This window comes from Salmo trutta, chromosome 24, assembly GCF_901001165.1.
Source record: "Salmo trutta chromosome 24, fSalTru1.1, whole genome shotgun sequence".
In the NCBI taxonomy this organism is placed as follows: Eukaryota; Metazoa; Chordata; class Actinopteri; order Salmoniformes; family Salmonidae; genus Salmo; species Salmo trutta.
The window spans coordinates 28,073,411-28,093,148 of NC_042980.1; the positions used below are offsets into that span (position 1 = coordinate 28,073,411).

Consider the following 19,738-nt stretch of genomic DNA (forward strand, 5'->3'; position numbering starts at 1 on the left):
TCTCTATTGTTCGGGGGAGTTTTGCCAAGTTATTGTTGCTCTCCGTTTTCGTCCGTCAGTAGCTACAACTACTTCAAGAATTAACAGAGGTGAAGTCTGTACCCATGGACTGCCTCCTCTGACTTAATCCCACATGTAGTTTAACACTGACAGACGTTATGAGGGTTGACTTTGAGCTCTGAGCATGTGGAGACTCTTAAGGACCAGACCTATCCCTCTCTGCTCCTCTCTCACCACGTAACAGACTTGTAAGAGTTAGTGTGTCATTGTAAGGGACGTGCTGGAGGTGTATGGCGACTGACATAATGAATCTGCATGGGAACGTATCGGAGTTGATCTCTTCTGCTGTCAGAGCCATAACGCTTCCGTCCTTTGACCCCGACCCTGACCCTTGGCCTAATGGTCCAGAGGGACTTCTGGGAAATGAAAACAGGAATTTTTCAAATGGGTGTAACGGGAATGATGGCGGCAATGTGCATGACTTTCCGCCAGGCAACTGGACGCATAGCGGCAGGGTTTACAGTGATGAAGCAAGGATTCTGGCATCATCGCAGTGTGTGAAGGGGATGACAGCAGTGGACAAGAATTGGGCTGCTTTGCTGATCCTGGCGGTCATAGCCGTGACAGTGACGGGTAACATCCTGGTCATCATCGCAGTGTCTCTGGAGAAGAAGCTCCAGAACGCCACCAACTACTTCCTGATGTCGCTGGCTGTCGCCGACATGCTGCTGGGCATCCTGGTCATGCCCATCTCCATGGTGACAATTCTCTATGGTGAGTTCCAGCTCAAGTTCAAAACTTTATTGTCTCATTGTTTGGTTAAACACTTACATTTGTCTTTGGCTTGCACACATACAGGCTCAGACACAGCACAGTAAAGACATGCAAAAAAACAGAGAACAGAGAATTACATCATAATACTTACAAAGTCTATAAACAAGAGTGTGTTTTGTATATTTGACATTTACATTACTGTTCTCAGATTTTGTATTCATAGATTTTAGATTTTTATGAAAATGTGTTTTTTACAAAATGCTATATATCCATTGCTTAGCTGGAATGGAATGGTGGTATCCCGTATATTTGACTGTACAGGATTTGGTTGTCTAACCTAGCTATCTTAAGAAGAATGCAGGTACTGTAAGTCGCTCTAGATAAGAGCATCTGCTAGATGACTAAAATGTCAAATGTAAATGTTTTACATACAGATCTCCGATTACTGTATTGAGTTATTATATATATATTTTTAATTAAATATTGATGTCACAAATGTATCATGTGTACAGTACTTTATTAAAAATGTAATTATTTGTTACATTTGACTGTGTAAAACCTAGCAGTACTACTTATTTCTCTGAGTGAAGCATATAGCATTTTGAAAAAATAAATCTGATTATTTGTCTCTCTGAAATAAAACCATCAAGTGATAGATTTGAAATAAATATGTCTGTCATTGAACAACCCCATACAATGATTAGATAGTGAAAAAACACACCAATCTCTTTCATAATCCATTTAAACAATAAAAGCTAATTTACCTACATTTCTGAAAATGGATATATAGCATTTTGGAATGAAACTTTTCATTTATTTATAGTAGTATTTAGTATGTATTTAATATTTATTAGGATCCCAAATGATCTCCTGCCGAGGCAGCCACTTCTCTTTCTGGGGTCCAAACAGGACACAATGTCTGTGTGTCTCTTCACAGTCCCTGTTGTGCCACGAGATGTTCTTTTATCTGGTTATTGAATCTGGTTTTATTACTAGCTGGAGTTACCTGGGGTGGCAGAGAGTTCCATTTAGTCATGGCTCTATTTAATACTGTTTGCTTCCCAGCCTCTGTTCTGGACCTGGGGACTGTGAAGAGACTTCTGGTTGCACGTATTGTTTGATACCGTGTCCAAACTGTGTGCCAACTGCTTGAACAGATACCTTCAACACATCAACACCTTGCACAAAGACCAACAGTGATGCAGTCATTCTCTGCTCAACTTTGAACCAGGAGAGATTGAAATGCATGTCATTGACATTCACCTTCCGTGTACATCTAAGTGCAATGCATGCTGCTCTCTTCTGGACAAACTGCAATTTGCTTATGTTTTTCTTGCCTAAAAAAAACTGTTTGGTTGACTGAGATGTCAAGAAAGATGACCTCTTTCCTATTTTAGTAACCATTGAGTCTATATGTTTTTACCATGATGGCTTGCTATCTAGGGTAACAGCCAGCAGTTTAGTCTCCTCAACTTGCTCAATCGCCACATTATTCAATAATAGATCCAGATGATCCAGATGAGGTTTACGTTTGAGTGAGTGATTTGTCCCAAAAATAATGCTTTTAGTTTTTGAGATATTTAGCACCAGCCTATTTCTAGTTACTCAATCTAAAACTGACTAAAGGTGTCAGTTATTTATTTTACTGTTGCAGCCAACGTGTATACTGTTGAGTCGTCAATATACATGGAAACACAGGCTTTATTCAAGGTCAGTGGTAGGTCATTAGTAAAAACAGAAAACAATAATGGGCCAAGCCAGCTGCCCTGTGGTACACCACACTCAACCGAATTTTCATTAGAGAGGCTTCCATGAAATAAAACCCTCTGTGTTCTATTGGATAGGTAACACTCAATCCACGATAAGGCAGAGGATGTTAAGCCATAACACCTACGTTTTTTCAGCAGTATGTTATTATCAATGATATCAAAAGCTGCACTGAAGTCTAACAATCTCCCAAAATCCTCTTATTATCAATGTATGCTGTGGCTGACATTCTTCATTGTTGTGTTATACAGAATTAGTTGGTTGTTTAACATTATTATTAAAGATTTTAGAATGATTAAGTCATGCGTGGAAACTCCAGCTGTTTGGTTTCACAAGTGGTTCAATAAGAGCCAGAGAAATATTTTGAGAATTTAAATTCAATAGATTTTTGGGTTGTGGTTTTGCAATGTGTTGATATTTTGGTGATATTTATATGTTATATACACCGGCTAGTTTATTACCTACACCAACCTGTTCACAAAAATGGATTGCTCCTACAGGCAGTGAGTCACATGGCTGTGGCTTGCTATATAAAGTAGACAGACAGGCATCTTGTTACTGTTCTATTGAACGTTAGCATGGCCATAACAAGTGACCTAAGCAATTTTGAGCGTGGTACAGTATGATTGCTGGTGCCAGGAGCACCAGACCCAGTATCTCAGAAACATCTGCCCTCCTGGGCTTTTCACGCACAACAGTCTCTAGGGTTTGCCGAGAAAGGTGTGACAAACAAAAGACATCCAGTCAGCGGCAGTCCTGTGGGCGAAAATAGCTAGTTGATGAGAAAGGTCGAAGAAGAATGGCAAGAATCTTGTAAGTTAACAGGCGGTCCACAAACAGAACAACAATGGTGTGCAGAAAGGCATCTCGGAACACCCAACTTGTTGATCCTTGTCAGAGAATGGCTATATTGCAGCAGATGACCACACAGGGTTCCACTCCAACCAGTTCAAAACAAGAAGAAGCGGCTCCAGTGGGCACGCGATCACCAACACTGGACAATTGAGGGGTGGAAAAACATCACCTGGAACATGACAGCGAGTTCAGTTTACTTGATTGGCTTGCGCAGTCCCCAGACCTCAACCCAATAGAACATATTTGACATGAGATGGAACGAGCATGAATGTTTAATTATTTTTTTTCCCTCTTGAGGACCCCTTCGAGATAAAATCCCGTTAACGGGATTGGTTGGACAACAACCAGTGAGATAGCACGGCGCGAAATTTAAAAAGTATTATACGGCATTTTAAAGATACTCTACTTGTTAATCCAATCACATTGCCCGATTTCAAAAAGGCTTTACGGTGAAAGCAAAACATTCGATTATTTTAGGATAGCACCTTAGCAACAAAAAAAGAGCAATTTTCCAAGCACGGATAGCCGTCACAAAACCAGATATACAGCTAAAATTAAGCACTAACCTTTGACAATCTTCATCAGATGACACTCCTAGGACATCATGTTAGACAATACATGCATTTTTTGTTCGATCAAGTTCATATTTATATCCAAAAACCCAATTTTAACATTGGCGCGTGACGTTCAGAAAATGTTTTCTCCCCATAACTGCCGGTGAATGGGCACATTAATTTACAGAAGAACTCATAAACGTTGACAAAATTTATAACAATTATTTAAAGAATTAGAGATAATCTACTCTTTTATGCAACCACTTTGTCAGATTTCAAAATAACTTTACGGAAAAAGCACATTGTTCAATATTCTGAGTACAGAACTTAGCCTTCAATGCTAAGCTATACAGTTAGCCTACAACCACGGCGTCGACAAATCTCTAAAAATATGTTCGAAATATTTTCTTACCTTTGCTGATCTTCGGCGGAATGCACTCGGAAGGGCTCCCACTTCCACAAGAAAGGTTCATTTGTTCTCCAATGTCCATAATTTATGTCCAAATACCACCGTTTTGTTGACCCAACCAGAACACTTTACAATGCCATGTGGCGTGGGCACAAATCCATAGACGACATGTTCAAAAGTTCCATTACCATTTGTAGAAACATGTCAAACGATGTTTACAATAAATCCTTTAAGGTATTTTTTAACGTAAAATTGCGATAATTTTACAACCGGCAATAGGTATTCATCCCAGATGAAAAGTAACAAACAGCGAACTCGCGTGCACGCGCGTCACGAGACACCTGTCCTCAGACTGGCCACTGATTGACTGAGCTACAGTTTTCTGCCCGGTAACAGGTGACGGATGAAACCAGTTCCTAAAGATTGTTGACAGCCAATGGAAGCCTTAGGAGGTGCAACGTAAATCCTATGTCACTGTAGTTTTTCAAGGGATTCAAAAGAAAAACTACATTTCTAATTTCTCCCACTTCCTGATTCAATTTTTCTCAGGTTTTTGCCTGCCATATGAGTTCTGTTATACTCACAGACACCATTCAAACAGTTTTAGAAACGTCAGAGTGTTTTCTATCCAAATATACTAATAATATGCATATTCTATTTTCTGGGCCAGAGTAGTAACCTGTTTAAATTGGGTACGTTTTTCATCCGGCCGTGAAAATACTGCCCCCTAGCCCCAAGAGGTTTTTAACTTGGCAAGTCAGTTAAGAACAAATTCTTATTTACAATGACGGCCTACCCCGGCCAAACCCTAACCCAGATGACGCTGGGACAATTGTGCAGTGCCTTATGGGACTCCCAATCACAGCTGGTTGTGATACAGCCTGGAATTGATGCCTCTAGCACTGAGATACAGTGTCTTCGACCACTGCGCCACTCGGAAGCCCCTATGTACCGCCGTCCAATCTGCAGCAACTGTGGAACGTTTCCGACATTGTGTAGAATGCTCTGAAGAATTCAGGCTATTTTGGAGGCTAGGTGGAGTCTGACCCTGTTCTAGACGGATGTACCTAATAAACTGGTAGCATTGAACGTACCAATTACTGGGATTGTTACTGAATATGGGCTATATTGCGAGCATCCCTTAGAGAGATCTTTACTCTGGAAGCTGGATAGACATGTACAGTCATATTACGGAAGCTGTCAGATATTTGCCTATATGGCTTTGTATTTTGATTTATAGTCCACTTAGTAGAAGCCTCCACCCCCATCTGGTCTGGTGAACATACCACATACCCACAATGCTTTGTGCAAGTAATGAATGTCACCATAATTTTTTTCACCTGAAACGTGGAGTGGAGAGGACTCTCTCTGAATAGAGTGCTGACTCTCTCTGAATAGATCTCTCTCTCTTCTCCAGGGATTGGAGTTAGACAGTCTGTTGTTTCCTAAGTCCCTCTCCGTGCCTTTCTAAATGTGTAAATGTCACAAGTCTGCTTTTATAAGGAGCTTTAAGCCCTAAGTAGGGACCTCATTTGCATGAAAATGAGGAGTGTAGTAAATTAGTCTGAAGGAAGTGTGCTTCTGTGAAAAGTACGACCTCTGCTGCTTATTAGATGTTCCCCTTTAATAAGCAGACAAAAGAACTCATTAAACGTTGGGATGCCAACAGAAACTCGTCAGATACTTTGTCATTATTTTCTTGTGTTGCTACTTTGACGCTAAATTGCCCACAGTGGATTGGATTCATCTGGCACATGAAAAGACTGAGCAAACAGAGAATCTTTTCATTACAGAGAGAACAACAACTGTATTACAGGCCTGTCTGTCCATTACATGCTGTTGGGGATTAGACGTCTTGATTCGTATGAATGCATATACATTTGGTTTTACCCTTTGAACAGTGTCCAGAGGCAACCAATAATTTATTAGCTTGCCATAGATTATGTGAGGGTTTATTAATTGTCTGCCTTTTGGTGATCTGACACCAGATTACAGCACCACAGGGCTCTGATTCAAGGTAGGGTAAAAGATGAACATGAATAGTCTCACCTGACAGCCATTCTTAGAAGGCTTGCGAGATTAAGGCCTTCATGGTCCACTGAGTTATAATCAATCAGTCTGTTTTATAGACACTTTTAACTGGGCTGAGTGGTCACCAAAGGCGACATCTGGATGTTCATGAGAACAGAGTACTCTGTTATGGTCTTAATGGAGGTTAGCCAGACCCTCCAGTCCTGTCCTGTGGGACTGTTAGACAGGAAGACAGCACCTTTCTTCAGCCTCGCCGCTCATTCAGCTCTACTGCCCTCTGGAAATAAGGATATTATTTAATCTCTTTATTGATTTGTCTCTCTCTCTTCTCGGTTATGTCAGGATCCTGATACCTGGTCTGTGTCTCCCACCTCCACCACTTTCATGGCTTTAATCGCTCTCCTTTCCTTTGCTTTGCTTTGCTTCCGCTCATGTACTGTTTCGCTCTTAGAGGGGTGCATGACAGTTAAAACAGAGACCTCTTTTCAGAGTTTGTGTTTTTGAAGACAGAAGTTTTTGATGGGCAGGTATGCCATGTTCTGTTGTCGATGCAGTAAGTGTGCTCTAGTTTCTTGGTGGTGTCTAGATCATGACATAGAGAATTAATCATTGTCTTCCTACTGAGCACAGATATCAGTTCAACGTCTAGTTTTGATTGACTTTTAGTTGATTTTCATGTGAAATGAAAACATTTCATTAAGTAAAAGTTGGTTGAAAAAAAGACGAAATGCCCTTATGCTGATTATTTTAGTTTAATTTTCCATGTTGATTCAACGTCATCGCATAGATTTTCTGGGGATGAAATTATGTGGAAACAACGTTGATTCAACCATTTTTTGCCCAGTGGGTTATGACTAATGCTTAACTAAGGGGAAATGTGTTTCATATAACCCCCTAAAATCCTTTGACCCTCGCTCTTTAGACTGTCTTTATAGAAGAAGATTACCCCCTTGGTAAAAATAGACCTAATCCCCTAGGTGATGGAGAGAGAGAGAGAAAGATGGAGAGAGAGAGAACGAGAGAGAAACAGATGAGTGGTTCTGTGGTTAGGGAGAAAACTTGGTTTGTGCTCAGATGTTTAGCCAGACACGGGGGAGATTTCAGGTCAAGCCAGCAGCAGCAAAACAAGATTCAAAAGAGCAGTCAGCATGAGAATTAGGGTGGCAGGTAGCCTAGCGGTTAAGATTTTTGGGCCAGTAACCGAAAGGTCACTGGTTTGAATCCCAAAGCCGACTAGGTGAAAAATCTGTTGATGTGCCCTTGAGCAAGGCACTTAACCTAATTGCTCCATTAAGTCACTCTCGATAAGAGCGTCTGCTAAAGGACAAAAAAATTAAGGAAAGACTGAGTCTCAGCAGCTTCCTCTCAGACACGACCAAAACAAAGCCTTGTCATTATCTGCTCTCAGAGAACCAGATGTGTTAGCAGGGCAAAAAAGGGGTATACAACAATGAAGGATCAAGGAGTTAGCCTGCTAACTTGCCTAAATATTCTGAAATTATATATATATTTTTTAAAGATACAAGCTTCAAATGGGCATGGTCTACTTAACAACCAAAAACACATACAGTATGTACGTTTCTGTTTGTCTATCAAAGTTAGCTGGCTAACTCATCGATGCTGCTTTGTAGTATAACCCTCAGGTAATTCACAGACGGAGAGAAACAAGAGGAGGAAAATAAACAAATTGGTTTCTAGGGCGAAAGACAAGAGATGGGAATGATAGAGTTCCTGATGCTTCAATCAAGGGAGGGACTGGGAGAGAAACATCTGAAAGAGAGAGAGAGACAGAGGGAAGAGAAGGATGAGACAGAAGCCATGTTTATACCTGGTTTTAACTTGCATCCTTTCTCCTGATCTTGTCCATATTCTGATTGTGCCCACATTTTTTAGAAAGGTGTAGACAATCAAAAGGCACATTGTGATCTGATTGTGATCAGATCATCCTGCCCACCTCTGGATATCTTACAAGTGTTGACAGATTGGGATAGAGAAACTATTTAAATTATCATTATTTTGCCCTCTAAAATCATTGGCAGGTGGTACCATTGACTGAGAACATCAATATGTGTCTTACAATAAATAAATAAATATTATTTTGAAAGAATAGCTGTGAAATAATTTGCATAAGAGACCAGGAAATCTGTTCACAGTGCAGACACAGTGGATGGATAACAGACACATTTTAATACCATGCGTAAACACATTTTGGGAAATGTGGGCAAAATTAAAATGTAGACAAGATCAAGACAAAGGACACATGTTAGCACCAGGTATAAACGGGACTAGAGAGGGACCAGAGAGAGAGAGCGAGAGAGAGAAAGGGAGAGAAAGAGAGAGACAGAAAAAAGAGGAGGCTGACTGAGTGTATAGGTGTTTGATACTGGGGCAGTTTGAGAAAGGATTTAGAAAACAGACTGAGAAAGAGAAATGGAGAGCAAGAGAGGTGAACATCTTTTCTTGCTTATCCTCCCACCGTTATTTGAGCTACATAACTACCCTCATTTGGGGTTCTTTGGTACATGATGTCATAGTCATGGATATTTGATAGTTTGTTTCTGATCCACTGTTTATGCGTCTGTATTATTGGTACAGGCCCCGTGTTTCAAATTCTACCTACTGGAGCCCACCAGCGCTTTACTGTGTAAATGCTGCAGTTAGAGGCAGAGGTAGTGGATTGGGGGATGTATTTATTTATACGGCTGTGTGTTTATTTTTGGAGTCTCTGACTGCTTCCAGTCCTCCTCTAACTAGTTATAAAACCCTATTACACCAACGTCAAGACCAGGAATGGGGGCATCAACCATGACAGATTGTACACATGCATACACCGCACACACACAAACACTCCTCCTGGCACACACGCACGCGCACACACACACACACACACACACAGTCAGTATTGGCTTTTAAGAACCTGGTATCAAACACAGAAAAATACTGCTATTGAACCCCAGAATAATACAGGATATCAGTAATGAACACTGTATCCACGGTGATAGACAATTTGGGAACACGTCAGACATAAATGCTGTTACCAGGGTGATAATGAACCCAGTTTAAATCCAAATGGCTGGTTGCCATGACTCTCATCCATTGACTCAAGCGTTGTAAATATTGGCCTCACTGTGTGAGGTGTGCAAGTGTGACACATACTGCATTGTACTCTCAGAGTCGTCGTTAAGAAATCTCAGTTATCCAAACTATGAACCTGTGGACCAGACAGCATTACTGATGACTGAGAAATAGTATAACACACAGTAGATGGACTGTACGTGTCAGCTTCATTCTCTGAATATTATGTGGAATTGTAGAATGTGTAAACAATGTAGAAAGACTGGTGTCTTTCCTTCTATTTTGACATTTCTCTGACATGTGTGAGGGTATAGATTGTAACTACAGGTGTTGTGGTGAAGCTAATCTGATGTTTCCAAATGAACTGGGATTCAAGCCCAGTCAGCATACCCAGGATGACTACTGATGTTACCTGAAACCCCAAACTGCAGCAAAAGTCAAAGGTCTCAGAGGAAATGAGTGAATTAGAGACAGAGCGAGAGACAGAGCAATATACACATTGAGAGACAGAGCGAGAGACAGGGCAATAGACACATTGAGAGACAGAGCAAGAGACAGAGCAAGAGACACATTGAGAGACAGAACGAGAGACAGACATGGACAGACAGAAAGAGACGACTGCCTCCTAACTGTCTGCTCCTACCCACTGTATTCTTTCCTAGATTTTGTAATTGGTTATCGTGTTTTGTTGCTTTGTGTTTGTGTCAAGGTCAGTGGCCACAGGGCTATGAAATTATGTATGTGACTCTCAGTCACTCTAGTACATTCTACAACATTCATATCACTCTATAACCAAGTTAGTTTTGTTTAAATTCAACAACAAAATTGTATCTTGCACTCATGCCAATAAAGCATTTGAAATTAAACAATTCAATCAAGAAAGACAACAAGAGAGACATAAACAGAATATACAGAAACAAACTTACAAGAGCCATAGCAGGATAATTGGTTTTCCAAACCTTTTCCAAACCCAGCTCGCACATGACGTTCTGAGAACCATATGTTTCTTTGAGCTTGTGGAGAGCGTGGTTGTTCTATGGTTATTTTGCATACAACCTTCCCACAACTTTCTGGGAATGGTGCTTCACATTGGGCATAGTTGTTTCAAACTGGGTAAAAACTGTTTGTATCAATATTGGTTACATGTCATTTCAACCCCCCAAAATCTTGAATAAATGTGCAAAAGTGATTGGATTTGCAAAAAGTAATCAACTTAAGTGCATTTTGGTTGAATTCACATGTGAAAACTCAACAAAATCTAAATTAAAATTAAACGTTGAACTTAGTCTATGCCCAGCATGTGCCCACATGCACACTGATTTAAAGCAATGGTATTCTAAGGATATGCGTGTTTAAAATTTTTGCAGCTGCAATTAAAAAAGAATAATCTTAACAATTAAAAAATAAATAGGTGACCCCGAAAGCCAATAGCACTAGCCATAATACTGAATCTGCAGAAGGGACGAGTGAAGACAGATGGAGATGTGTAAATTAGACGTTCATTCATACTGCATATATTAGGCCTATTATTACTGAACCCTATAGGCTATAATGCAGCAACTTTTTCACAAGAAAAAAGTTACCAGCTGATGATGAGATGATACAGTGCATTTGGAAGGTATTCAGACCCCTTGACTTCTTCCACATTTTCTTACGTTACAGCCTTATTCTAAAAGTGTCATTTTTTACCTCATCAATCTACACACAATACCCCACAATGACAGAGCAAAAACAGGTTTTTAGAATTTCTTGCAAATGTATTACATATAAAAACCGGAAATATCACATTTCCATAAGTATTCAGAGCGTTACTCAGTACTTTGTTGAAGCACCTTTGGCAGCGATTACAGCCTTGAGCCTTCTTGGGTATGATGCTACAAGCTTGGCACACCTGTATTTGGGAAGTTTCTCTCATTCTTCTCTGCAGATCCACTGCACAGCTATTTTCAAGGCTCTCCAGAGAAGTTTAATCGGGTTCAAGTCCTGGGCCACTCAAGAACATTAAGAGACTTGTCCAAAAGCCACTCCTGCGCTGTCTTGGCTGTGTGCTTAGGGTCGATGTCGTGTTGGAATGTGATCCTTCGCCCCAGAGTGCTCTGGAGCAGGTTTTCATCAAGGATCTCTCTGTATTTTTTTCCGTTCATCTTTCCCTTGATCCTGACTCATCTCCCAGTCTGTAACGGCCGACGTTGAAGAGAGAAGGGGACCAAGGCGCAGCGGGTTGCGTGCTCATCATTATTTTATTTAATTAAAGTGAACACGAAAACAAGAAACAAAGAACGACCAACAGTTTCACAGGCTATAATAACAGCAGTGCAAAATACAACTACCCACAATGAGACAGGTGAAAACAAGCTCCCTAAGTATGACTCCCAATCAGGAACAACGATGTACAGCTGTTCCCGATTGAGAGCCACACCAGGCCAACAAAGAAATACAAAACCTAGAAAACCTAGAAACCCAAAACAAGAACATACACCAAAAACTCCCGGAACACATAAATACAATACCCATCTACATACACATAACCCCCGAACCATATAAAACAAAATACCCTCTGCCACGTCCTGACCAAACTACCATAACCAATAACCCCTATACTGGTCAGGACGTGACACAGTCCCTGCTGCTGAAAAACATCCCCCACAGCATGATTCTGCCATAACCATGCTTCACCGTAGGGATGGTGCCAGGTTTCCTCCAGACGTGACGCTTGGCATTCAGGCCAAAAAGTTCAGCCTTTGTTTCATCAGACCAGAGAATCTTGTTTCTCATGGTATGAGAGTCCTTTAGGTGCCTTTTGTCAAACTCCAAGAGGGCTGTCATGTGCCTTTAACTGAGGAGTGGCTTCTCTACCATGAAGGCCTGATTGGTGGAGGGCTGCAGAGATGGTTGTCTTTCTGGAAGGTTCTCCTATCTCCGCAGAGGAACTCTAGAGCTCTGTCAGAGTGACCATCGAGTTGTTGGTCACCTCCCTGACCACTGCCCTTCTCTTCTGATTGCTCAGTTTGGCCGAGTGACAAGCTCTAGGAAGAGTCTTGATGGTTCCAAACTTCTTCCATTTAAGAATGATGGAGGCTACTGTGTTCTTGGGTACCTTCAATGCTGCAGACATTTTGTGCTACCCTTCCCCAGATCTGTGCCTTGACACAATCCTGTCTCTGAGCTCTACTGACAATTCTTTCGACCTCATGGCTTGGATTTTTCTCTGACATGCACTGTCAACTGCGGGACCTTATAAAGACAGGTGTGTGCCTTTCCAAATCATGTCCAATCAATTGAATTTACCACGTGTGGACTCATGAAACTTCTCAAGGATGATCAATGGAAATAAGATGCACCTGAGCTCAATTTTGAGTCTCATAGCAAAGGGTCTGAATACTTACATAAATAAGATATTTCTGTTTTTTATTTTTTATTTAAAAAAAATTAATTCTAAAAAACTCTTTCTGCTTTTTCATTATGGGGTATTGATGAGGATTTTTCTTTATATATATATATATATATATATATATGTATATGTGTGTATCCAAGATGGCGTAGCAGTCAGACGTCTTTGTCCTTCGTCCTGTCGTGTCCCATGTATATATATTTTAATATATTTTTCTTCACATATCTTTTTATATTTTTCTAACCCCTTACTTCAAAATACTCTCCTGCAACCCGCCTCACCCAATGTGGTGTGGACCTGCTTTTTCTCTAAAGTTTTTTTCTCTACCTCTATTACTGGAATCTCCAACATAAGCTAGCCAGCTAACGGTCATCAGCTAACCGTTAGCTCGGAAAGCTCTCGCCAGTTTGTACAACGCGATTCAACCAGAGCATACCGGACCTATTTTTCTCTCCATATCCCCAGATTCCTACCGCAAGCTCTGAACCTTCTCTTCTTCCGAACTTCGCAGCTAACGTCCCCTGAATGCTAGCTGTCTAGAGCACAATGGACTGTTAGCTTACGAGGCCCATCGAATACGTTCCGAAGCTACTAGCTAGCAGTCAGCTATCCTTTGTTAGCGGTCATCAGCTACCTTTATCCCGGACAACTCTCGCCAGTCTGTACAGCGCGACTTAAACCAGAGCTAGTCAGACTTTTTCTTCTCCATATCTCCGGATTCCTACCGCAAGCTCTGAACCTTCTCACCTCCTGACCTTCGCAGCTAACGTCCCCTGAATGCTAGCTGTCTAGAGCACAACGGAATGATAGCTTACGAGGCCCATCGAATACATTCCGAAGCTACTAGCTAGCAGTCAGCTATCCTTTGCTAGCGGTCATCAGCTACCTTCATCCTGGACAACTCTCGCCAGTCTGTACAGCGCGACTCAAACCAGAGCTAGTCGGACTTATTCTTCTCCATATCTCCGGATTCCTACCGCAAGCTCTGAACCTATTTTTTCTCTCTCTCTCTCTCTCTCTCTCTCTCTCTCTCTATATATATATATATATATATATATATATATATATATATATATATATATAAAAATCCACCTAGAATTATAGCAGCTAACGTCCCCTGAACGCACAACCGCTAATCCGCGGCCTGCTAGCTATCTAAAGCACATTGGACTGTTGGCTTAAGAGGCCCTTCGGACATATTTCTTTGGCCACTATACATATTTTGCCAATTGGCCTGGTTTACCACACGGAGCCCTGCTGATCAGTCCGCTGATGTAACTGCACAAGGAGGCCACAACAGACTTTCCTCCGTCGCGTCGCCCCTCTAAGGCCCGCCGCTAGCTGCCTGAAGCCACGCACTGGACTCTCATGATCACCCGGCTACGCATGCCTCTCCCTAACGTCACCATGCCTTGTCCATTGCTGTTTTGGTTTGTAACTATTGTTTTATTTTACTGTAGAGCCTTTAGCACTGCTCAAAACGCCTCGGCTAACAATTTAGTTCCACCTCCCACACACGCAGTTACATCACCTGGTTTAAATGCTATTTCTAGAGACAATATCTCTTTCATTATCACTATATGCACAGGTTTACCCTTGTCTGTACATTATGCCCTGAATATATTCTACCGTGTCCAGAAATCTGCTCCTTTTACTCTCTGTTCCAAACGTGCTAGACGTCCAGTTCTGTTAGCCTTTAGCCGTACCTTCATCCTACTCCTCCTCTGCTCCTCTGGTGATGTAGAGGTTAATCCAGGCCCTGCAGTGTCTAGCTCCACTCCCATCCCCCAGGCTCTCTCATTTGTTGACTTCTGCAACCGTAAAAGCCTTGGTTTCATGCATGTTAACATTAGAAGCCTCCTCCCTAAGTTTGTTTTATTCACTGCCCTAGCACACTCCACCAATCCGGATGTCCTAGCCATGTCGGAATCCTGGCTTAGGAAGACCACCAAAAACCTTGAAATTTCCATCCCTAACTATAACATTTTCCGACAAGATAGAACTGCCAAAGGGGGCGGTGTTGCAATCTACTGCAAAGATAACCTGCAGAGTTCTGTCTTACTATCCAGGTCTGTACCCAAACAATTCGAGCTCCTACTTCTAAAAATTAACCTTTCCAGAAACAAGTCTCTCACCGTTGCCGCTTGCTATAGACGACCCTCTGCCCCCAGCTGTGCCCTGGACACCATATGTGAATTGATTGCCCCCATCTATCTTCTGAGCTCGTGCTGCTAGGTGACCTAAACTGGGACATGCTTAACACCCCGGCCATCCTACAATCTAAACTCGATGCCCTCAACCTCACACAACTTATCAATGAACCTACCAGATATAACCCCAAATCCGTAAACACGGGCACCCTCATAGATATTATCCTAACCAACTCGCCCTCCAAATACACCTCTGCTGTTTTCAATCAAGATCTCAGCGATCACTGCCTCATTGCCTGCATCCGTGATGGGTCTGCGATCAAATGACCACCCCTCATCACTGTCAAACGCTCCCTAAAACACTTCTGCGAGCAGGCCTTTCTAATCAACCTGGCCGGGGTATCCTGGAACGACATCGACCTCATCCCGACAGTAGAGGATGCCTGGTTGTTCTTTAAAAGTGCCTTCCTCACCATCTTAAATAAAAAAATGTAGAACCAGGAATAGATATAGCCCTTGGTTCACTCCAGACCTGTCTGCCCTTGACCAGCACAAAAACATCCTGTGGCGTACTGCATTAGCATCGAATAGCCCCCGTGATATGCAACTTTTCAGGGAAGTTAGGAACCAATATACACAGGCAGTTAGGAAAGCTAAGGCTAGCTTTTTTAAACAGAAATTTGCATCCTGCAGTACAAACTCCAAAAAGTTCTGGGACACTGTAAAGTCCATGGAGAATAAGAGCACCTCCTCCCAGCTACCCACTGCTCTGAGGCTAGGAAACATTGTTACAACAGATAAATCCACTATAATTGAGAATTTAAATAAGCATTTCTCTACGGCTGGCCATGCTTTCCACCTGGTTACCCCTACCCCGGTCAACTGCCCGGCACCCTCCACAGCAACCCGCCCAAGCCCCCACCATTTCTCCTTCACCCAAATCCAGCTGCAAAACCTGGACCCCTACAAATCAGCCGGGCTAGACAATCTGGACCCTCTCTTTCTAAAATGATCTGCCGAAATTGTTGCAACCCCTATTACTAGCCTGTTCAACCTCTCTTTCGTATTGTCTGAGATTCCCAAAGATTGGAAAGCTTCCACGGTCATCCCCCTCTTCAAAGGGGGAGACACTCTAGACCAGTGGTTCTTAACCTGGGTTCGATCGAACCCCAGGGGTTCGGTGAGTCAGTCTCAGGGGTTCGGCGGAGGTCAAGACACACACCCGACTCATATGATTCGTGATGACACGCCCCGCTTGGCCATCATTGGCTGCAGGTGATCACGCAACATTGCTTGGCCTATCTGTGCTGCAGGGAATTTGGCGCGCTCAGTAGTCGAATTGTGACTGTCGTGATGGTACATCGTGTGATTTCTTTCTTAATATTTTAATCCCTTCATACTAACTATGTCGAGCAAAAAAAGAAAGTGGTCGGACGAATATGTACAATATGGATTCACATGTATAACGGAACGTGATGAGAGTCAGCGTCCTAACTGCATGATTTGCAATGCCAAGTTGAGCAATTCTAGTCTAGCACCGGCAAAACTAAGAGAACACTTCCTTAAGCTGCATGGAGATGGACAATACAAGAACACAACGCTCGCTGAATTCAAGGTGAAGAGAGCCATTTTTCCAATTAAGATGGGTTCGGTGAATGCGCATATGAAACTGGTGGGGGTCAGTACCTCCAACAAGGTTAAGAACCACTGCTCTAGACCCAAACTGCTACAGACCTATATCTATCCTACCCTGCATCTCTAAGGTCTTCGAAAGCCAAGTTAACAAACAGATTACCAACCATTTTGAATCACACCGTACCTTCTCCGCTATGCAATCTGGTTTCAGAGCCGGTCATGGGTGCACCTCAGCCACGCTCAAGGTCCTTAACGATATCATAACCGCCATCGATAAGAGACATTACTGTGCAGCCGTATTCATCGACCTGGCAAGGCTTTCGACTCTGTCAATCACCACATTCTTACTGGCAGACTCAACAGCCTTGGTTTCTCAAATGATTGCCTCGCCTGGTTCACCAACTACTTCTCTGATTGAGTTCAGTGTGTCAAATCGGAGGGCCTGTTGTCCTGACCTCTGGCAGTCTCTATTGGGGTGCCACAGGGTTCAATTCTTGGGCCAACTCTCTTCTCTGTATACATCATTGATGTCGCTCTTGCTGCTGGTGATTCTCTGATCCACCTCTACGCAGATAACACCATTCTGTATACTTCTGGCCCTTCTTTGGACACTGTGTTAACTAACCTCCAGACGAGCTTCAATGCCATACAACTCTCCTTCCGTGGCCTCCAACTGCTCTTAAACGCAAATAAAACCAAATGCATGCAATTCAACCGATCATTGCCCACACCTGCCCGCCCATCCAGCATCACTACTCTGGACGGCTCTGACTTAGAATACGTGGATAACTACAAATACCTGGGTGTCTGGCTAGACTGTAAACTCTCCTTCCAGACTCATATTAAGCATCTCCAATCCAAAATTAAATCTAGAATCAGCTTCCTATTTCGCAACAAAGCATCCTTCACTCATGCTGCCAAACATACCCTCGTAAAACTGATCATCCAACCGATCTCGACTTCGGCGATGTCTTCTATAAAATAGCCTTCAACACTACTCAACAAACTGGATGCAGTCTATGACAGTGCCATCCGTTTTGTCACCAAAGCCCCATACACTACCCACCATTGCGACCTATATGCTCTCGTTGGCTGGCCCTCGCTTCATACTCGTCGCCAAACCCACTGGCTACAGGTTACCTACAAGTCTCTGCTAGGTAAAGCCCCGCCTTATCTCAGCTCGCTGGTCACCATAGCAGCACCCACTCGTAGCACGCGCTCCAGCAGGTATATCTCACTGGTCACCCCCAAAGCCCATTCCTTCTTTGGTCGCCTTTCCTTCCAGTTCTCTGCTGCCAATGACTGGAACGAACTGCAAAAATCTCTGAAGCTGGAGATTCCCATCTCCCTCACTAGCTTTAAGCACCAGCTGTCAGAGCAGCTCACAGATCACTGCACCTGTTCATAGCCCATCTGTATACAGCCCATCTATCTACCTCATCCCCATACTGTATTTATTTATTCTGCTCCTTTGCACCCCAGTATCTCTACTTGCACATCCATCTTTTGCACATCTACCATTCCAGTGTTTAATTGCCATATTGTAATTGCTTTGCCACCATGGCCTATTTATTGCCTTTACCTCCCTTATCCTACCTAATTTGCGCTCACTGTATATAGACTTTTTGTTTTCTTTTTTCTACTGTATTATTGACTGTATGTTTTGTTCATTCCATGTGTAACTCTGTGTTGTATGTGTCTAACTGCTATGCTTTATCTTGGCCAGGTCGCAGTTGCAAATGAGAACTTGTTCTCAAGTAGCCTACCTGGTTAAATAAAGGTGAAATAAATAAATAAATAAAATACATTTTAGAATAAGGCTGTAACGTACCAAAATGTTGAAAAGGTCAAATGGTCTGAATACTTTCCAAATGCATTGCACATGTACAACTACATAGATACAGACACATTACCGCACGGCAAGCGGTACGGGAGCGCCAAGTCTAGGTCCAAGAGGCTTCTAAACAGCTTTAACCCCCAAGCCTTAAGACTCCTGAACATCTAATCAAATGGTTACCCAGACTATTTGCATTGCCCCCCCCCCCCCTCCCCCCTATTTTACGCTGCTGCTACTCTCTGTTATTATCTAGGCAATGTCACTTTAATAACTCTACCTACATGTACATATTACCTCAATTACCTCGACTAACCGGTGCCCCCGCACATCGACTCTGTGCCGGTACCCCCTGTATATAGCCTCGCTATTGTTATTTTACTGCTGATCTTTGTTACTTTTATTTCTTTTTTTGGGGGGGTGGTATTTTTCTGAAAACTGTGTTGTTGGTTAAGGGCTTGTAAGTAAGCATTTCACTGTAAGGACTACAGCTGTTGTATTTGGAGCATGTAACAAATGCAATTTGATTTAATTTGATTACAGAGATAGAGACGAAAAATGCTCAACCTCCAGATGAGTATGAGGGGGAAGTTTAAGTAACAATTCTTACAAGCTTGTTTGGTTTGTAGTTTATTCTTTAGATGTGTGGGGCTGCTGGAGAACCATGATGTGCAGGCATAATCAAAATGACACTTGACTAGCTAGGTTTCCATCCTATTGGCGACAGATTTTCAAGCGAATATTCTTCATAAAAACAATATGCCATTTCAGAGTTTCCTTCAGGAAAATTTGGCACCAGACAACATGACAGAGAAGATTTTAATGCACCAGACATTTGATACATTTACCGGACACCCATATGCATTCAGATGCAATCTGGTGCAGCCAGCACCATCAATAAACAAGGGATATTGGCCAAGTGAGCCACATTTACGTTACCTTAAAAACAGCCTATAACAAATTACAAAAACAGTATTCCTTGTGTTTCGATGTGTAGCACTTGTATTGGTTTTTAGGCTACTTTCCTAAAACAATAATTATCCACCTCACGGTTCAGTTGTCAGAGATCTGAGCACTAAATATATCAGGGCATTGCATGCAAAGGCTTATGTGTCCACTGTATTATATTAACATTTTAATAAATATACACTGCCGTTCAAAAGTTTGAGGTCACTTAGAAATGTCCTTGTGTTTGAAAGAAAAGCACATTTTTTTGTCCATTAAAATAACATCAAATTGATCAGAAATACAGTGTATACACTG

The 19,738-nt window shown here is 42.2% G+C and overlaps 1 protein-coding gene across 3 annotated transcripts in view; it reads left to right on the forward strand.

Annotated features, from left to right (window-relative positions):
* The first annotated feature begins 416 nt into the window (after positions 1-416).
* Positions 417-19,738, forward strand: part of htr2aa (5-hydroxytryptamine (serotonin) receptor 2A, genome duplicate a) — a 41,584-nt gene continuing 22,262 nt past the window's right edge. For all 3 annotated transcript variants that reach the window (XM_029711705.1, XM_029711706.1, XM_029711707.1), the window contains exon 1: positions 417-774. In XM_029711705.1, the coding sequence (XP_029567565.1) occupies positions 567-774 (208 nt within the window). In that variant the 5' untranslated portion in view covers positions 417-566. The remainder of the gene's footprint in view (positions 775-19,738) is intronic.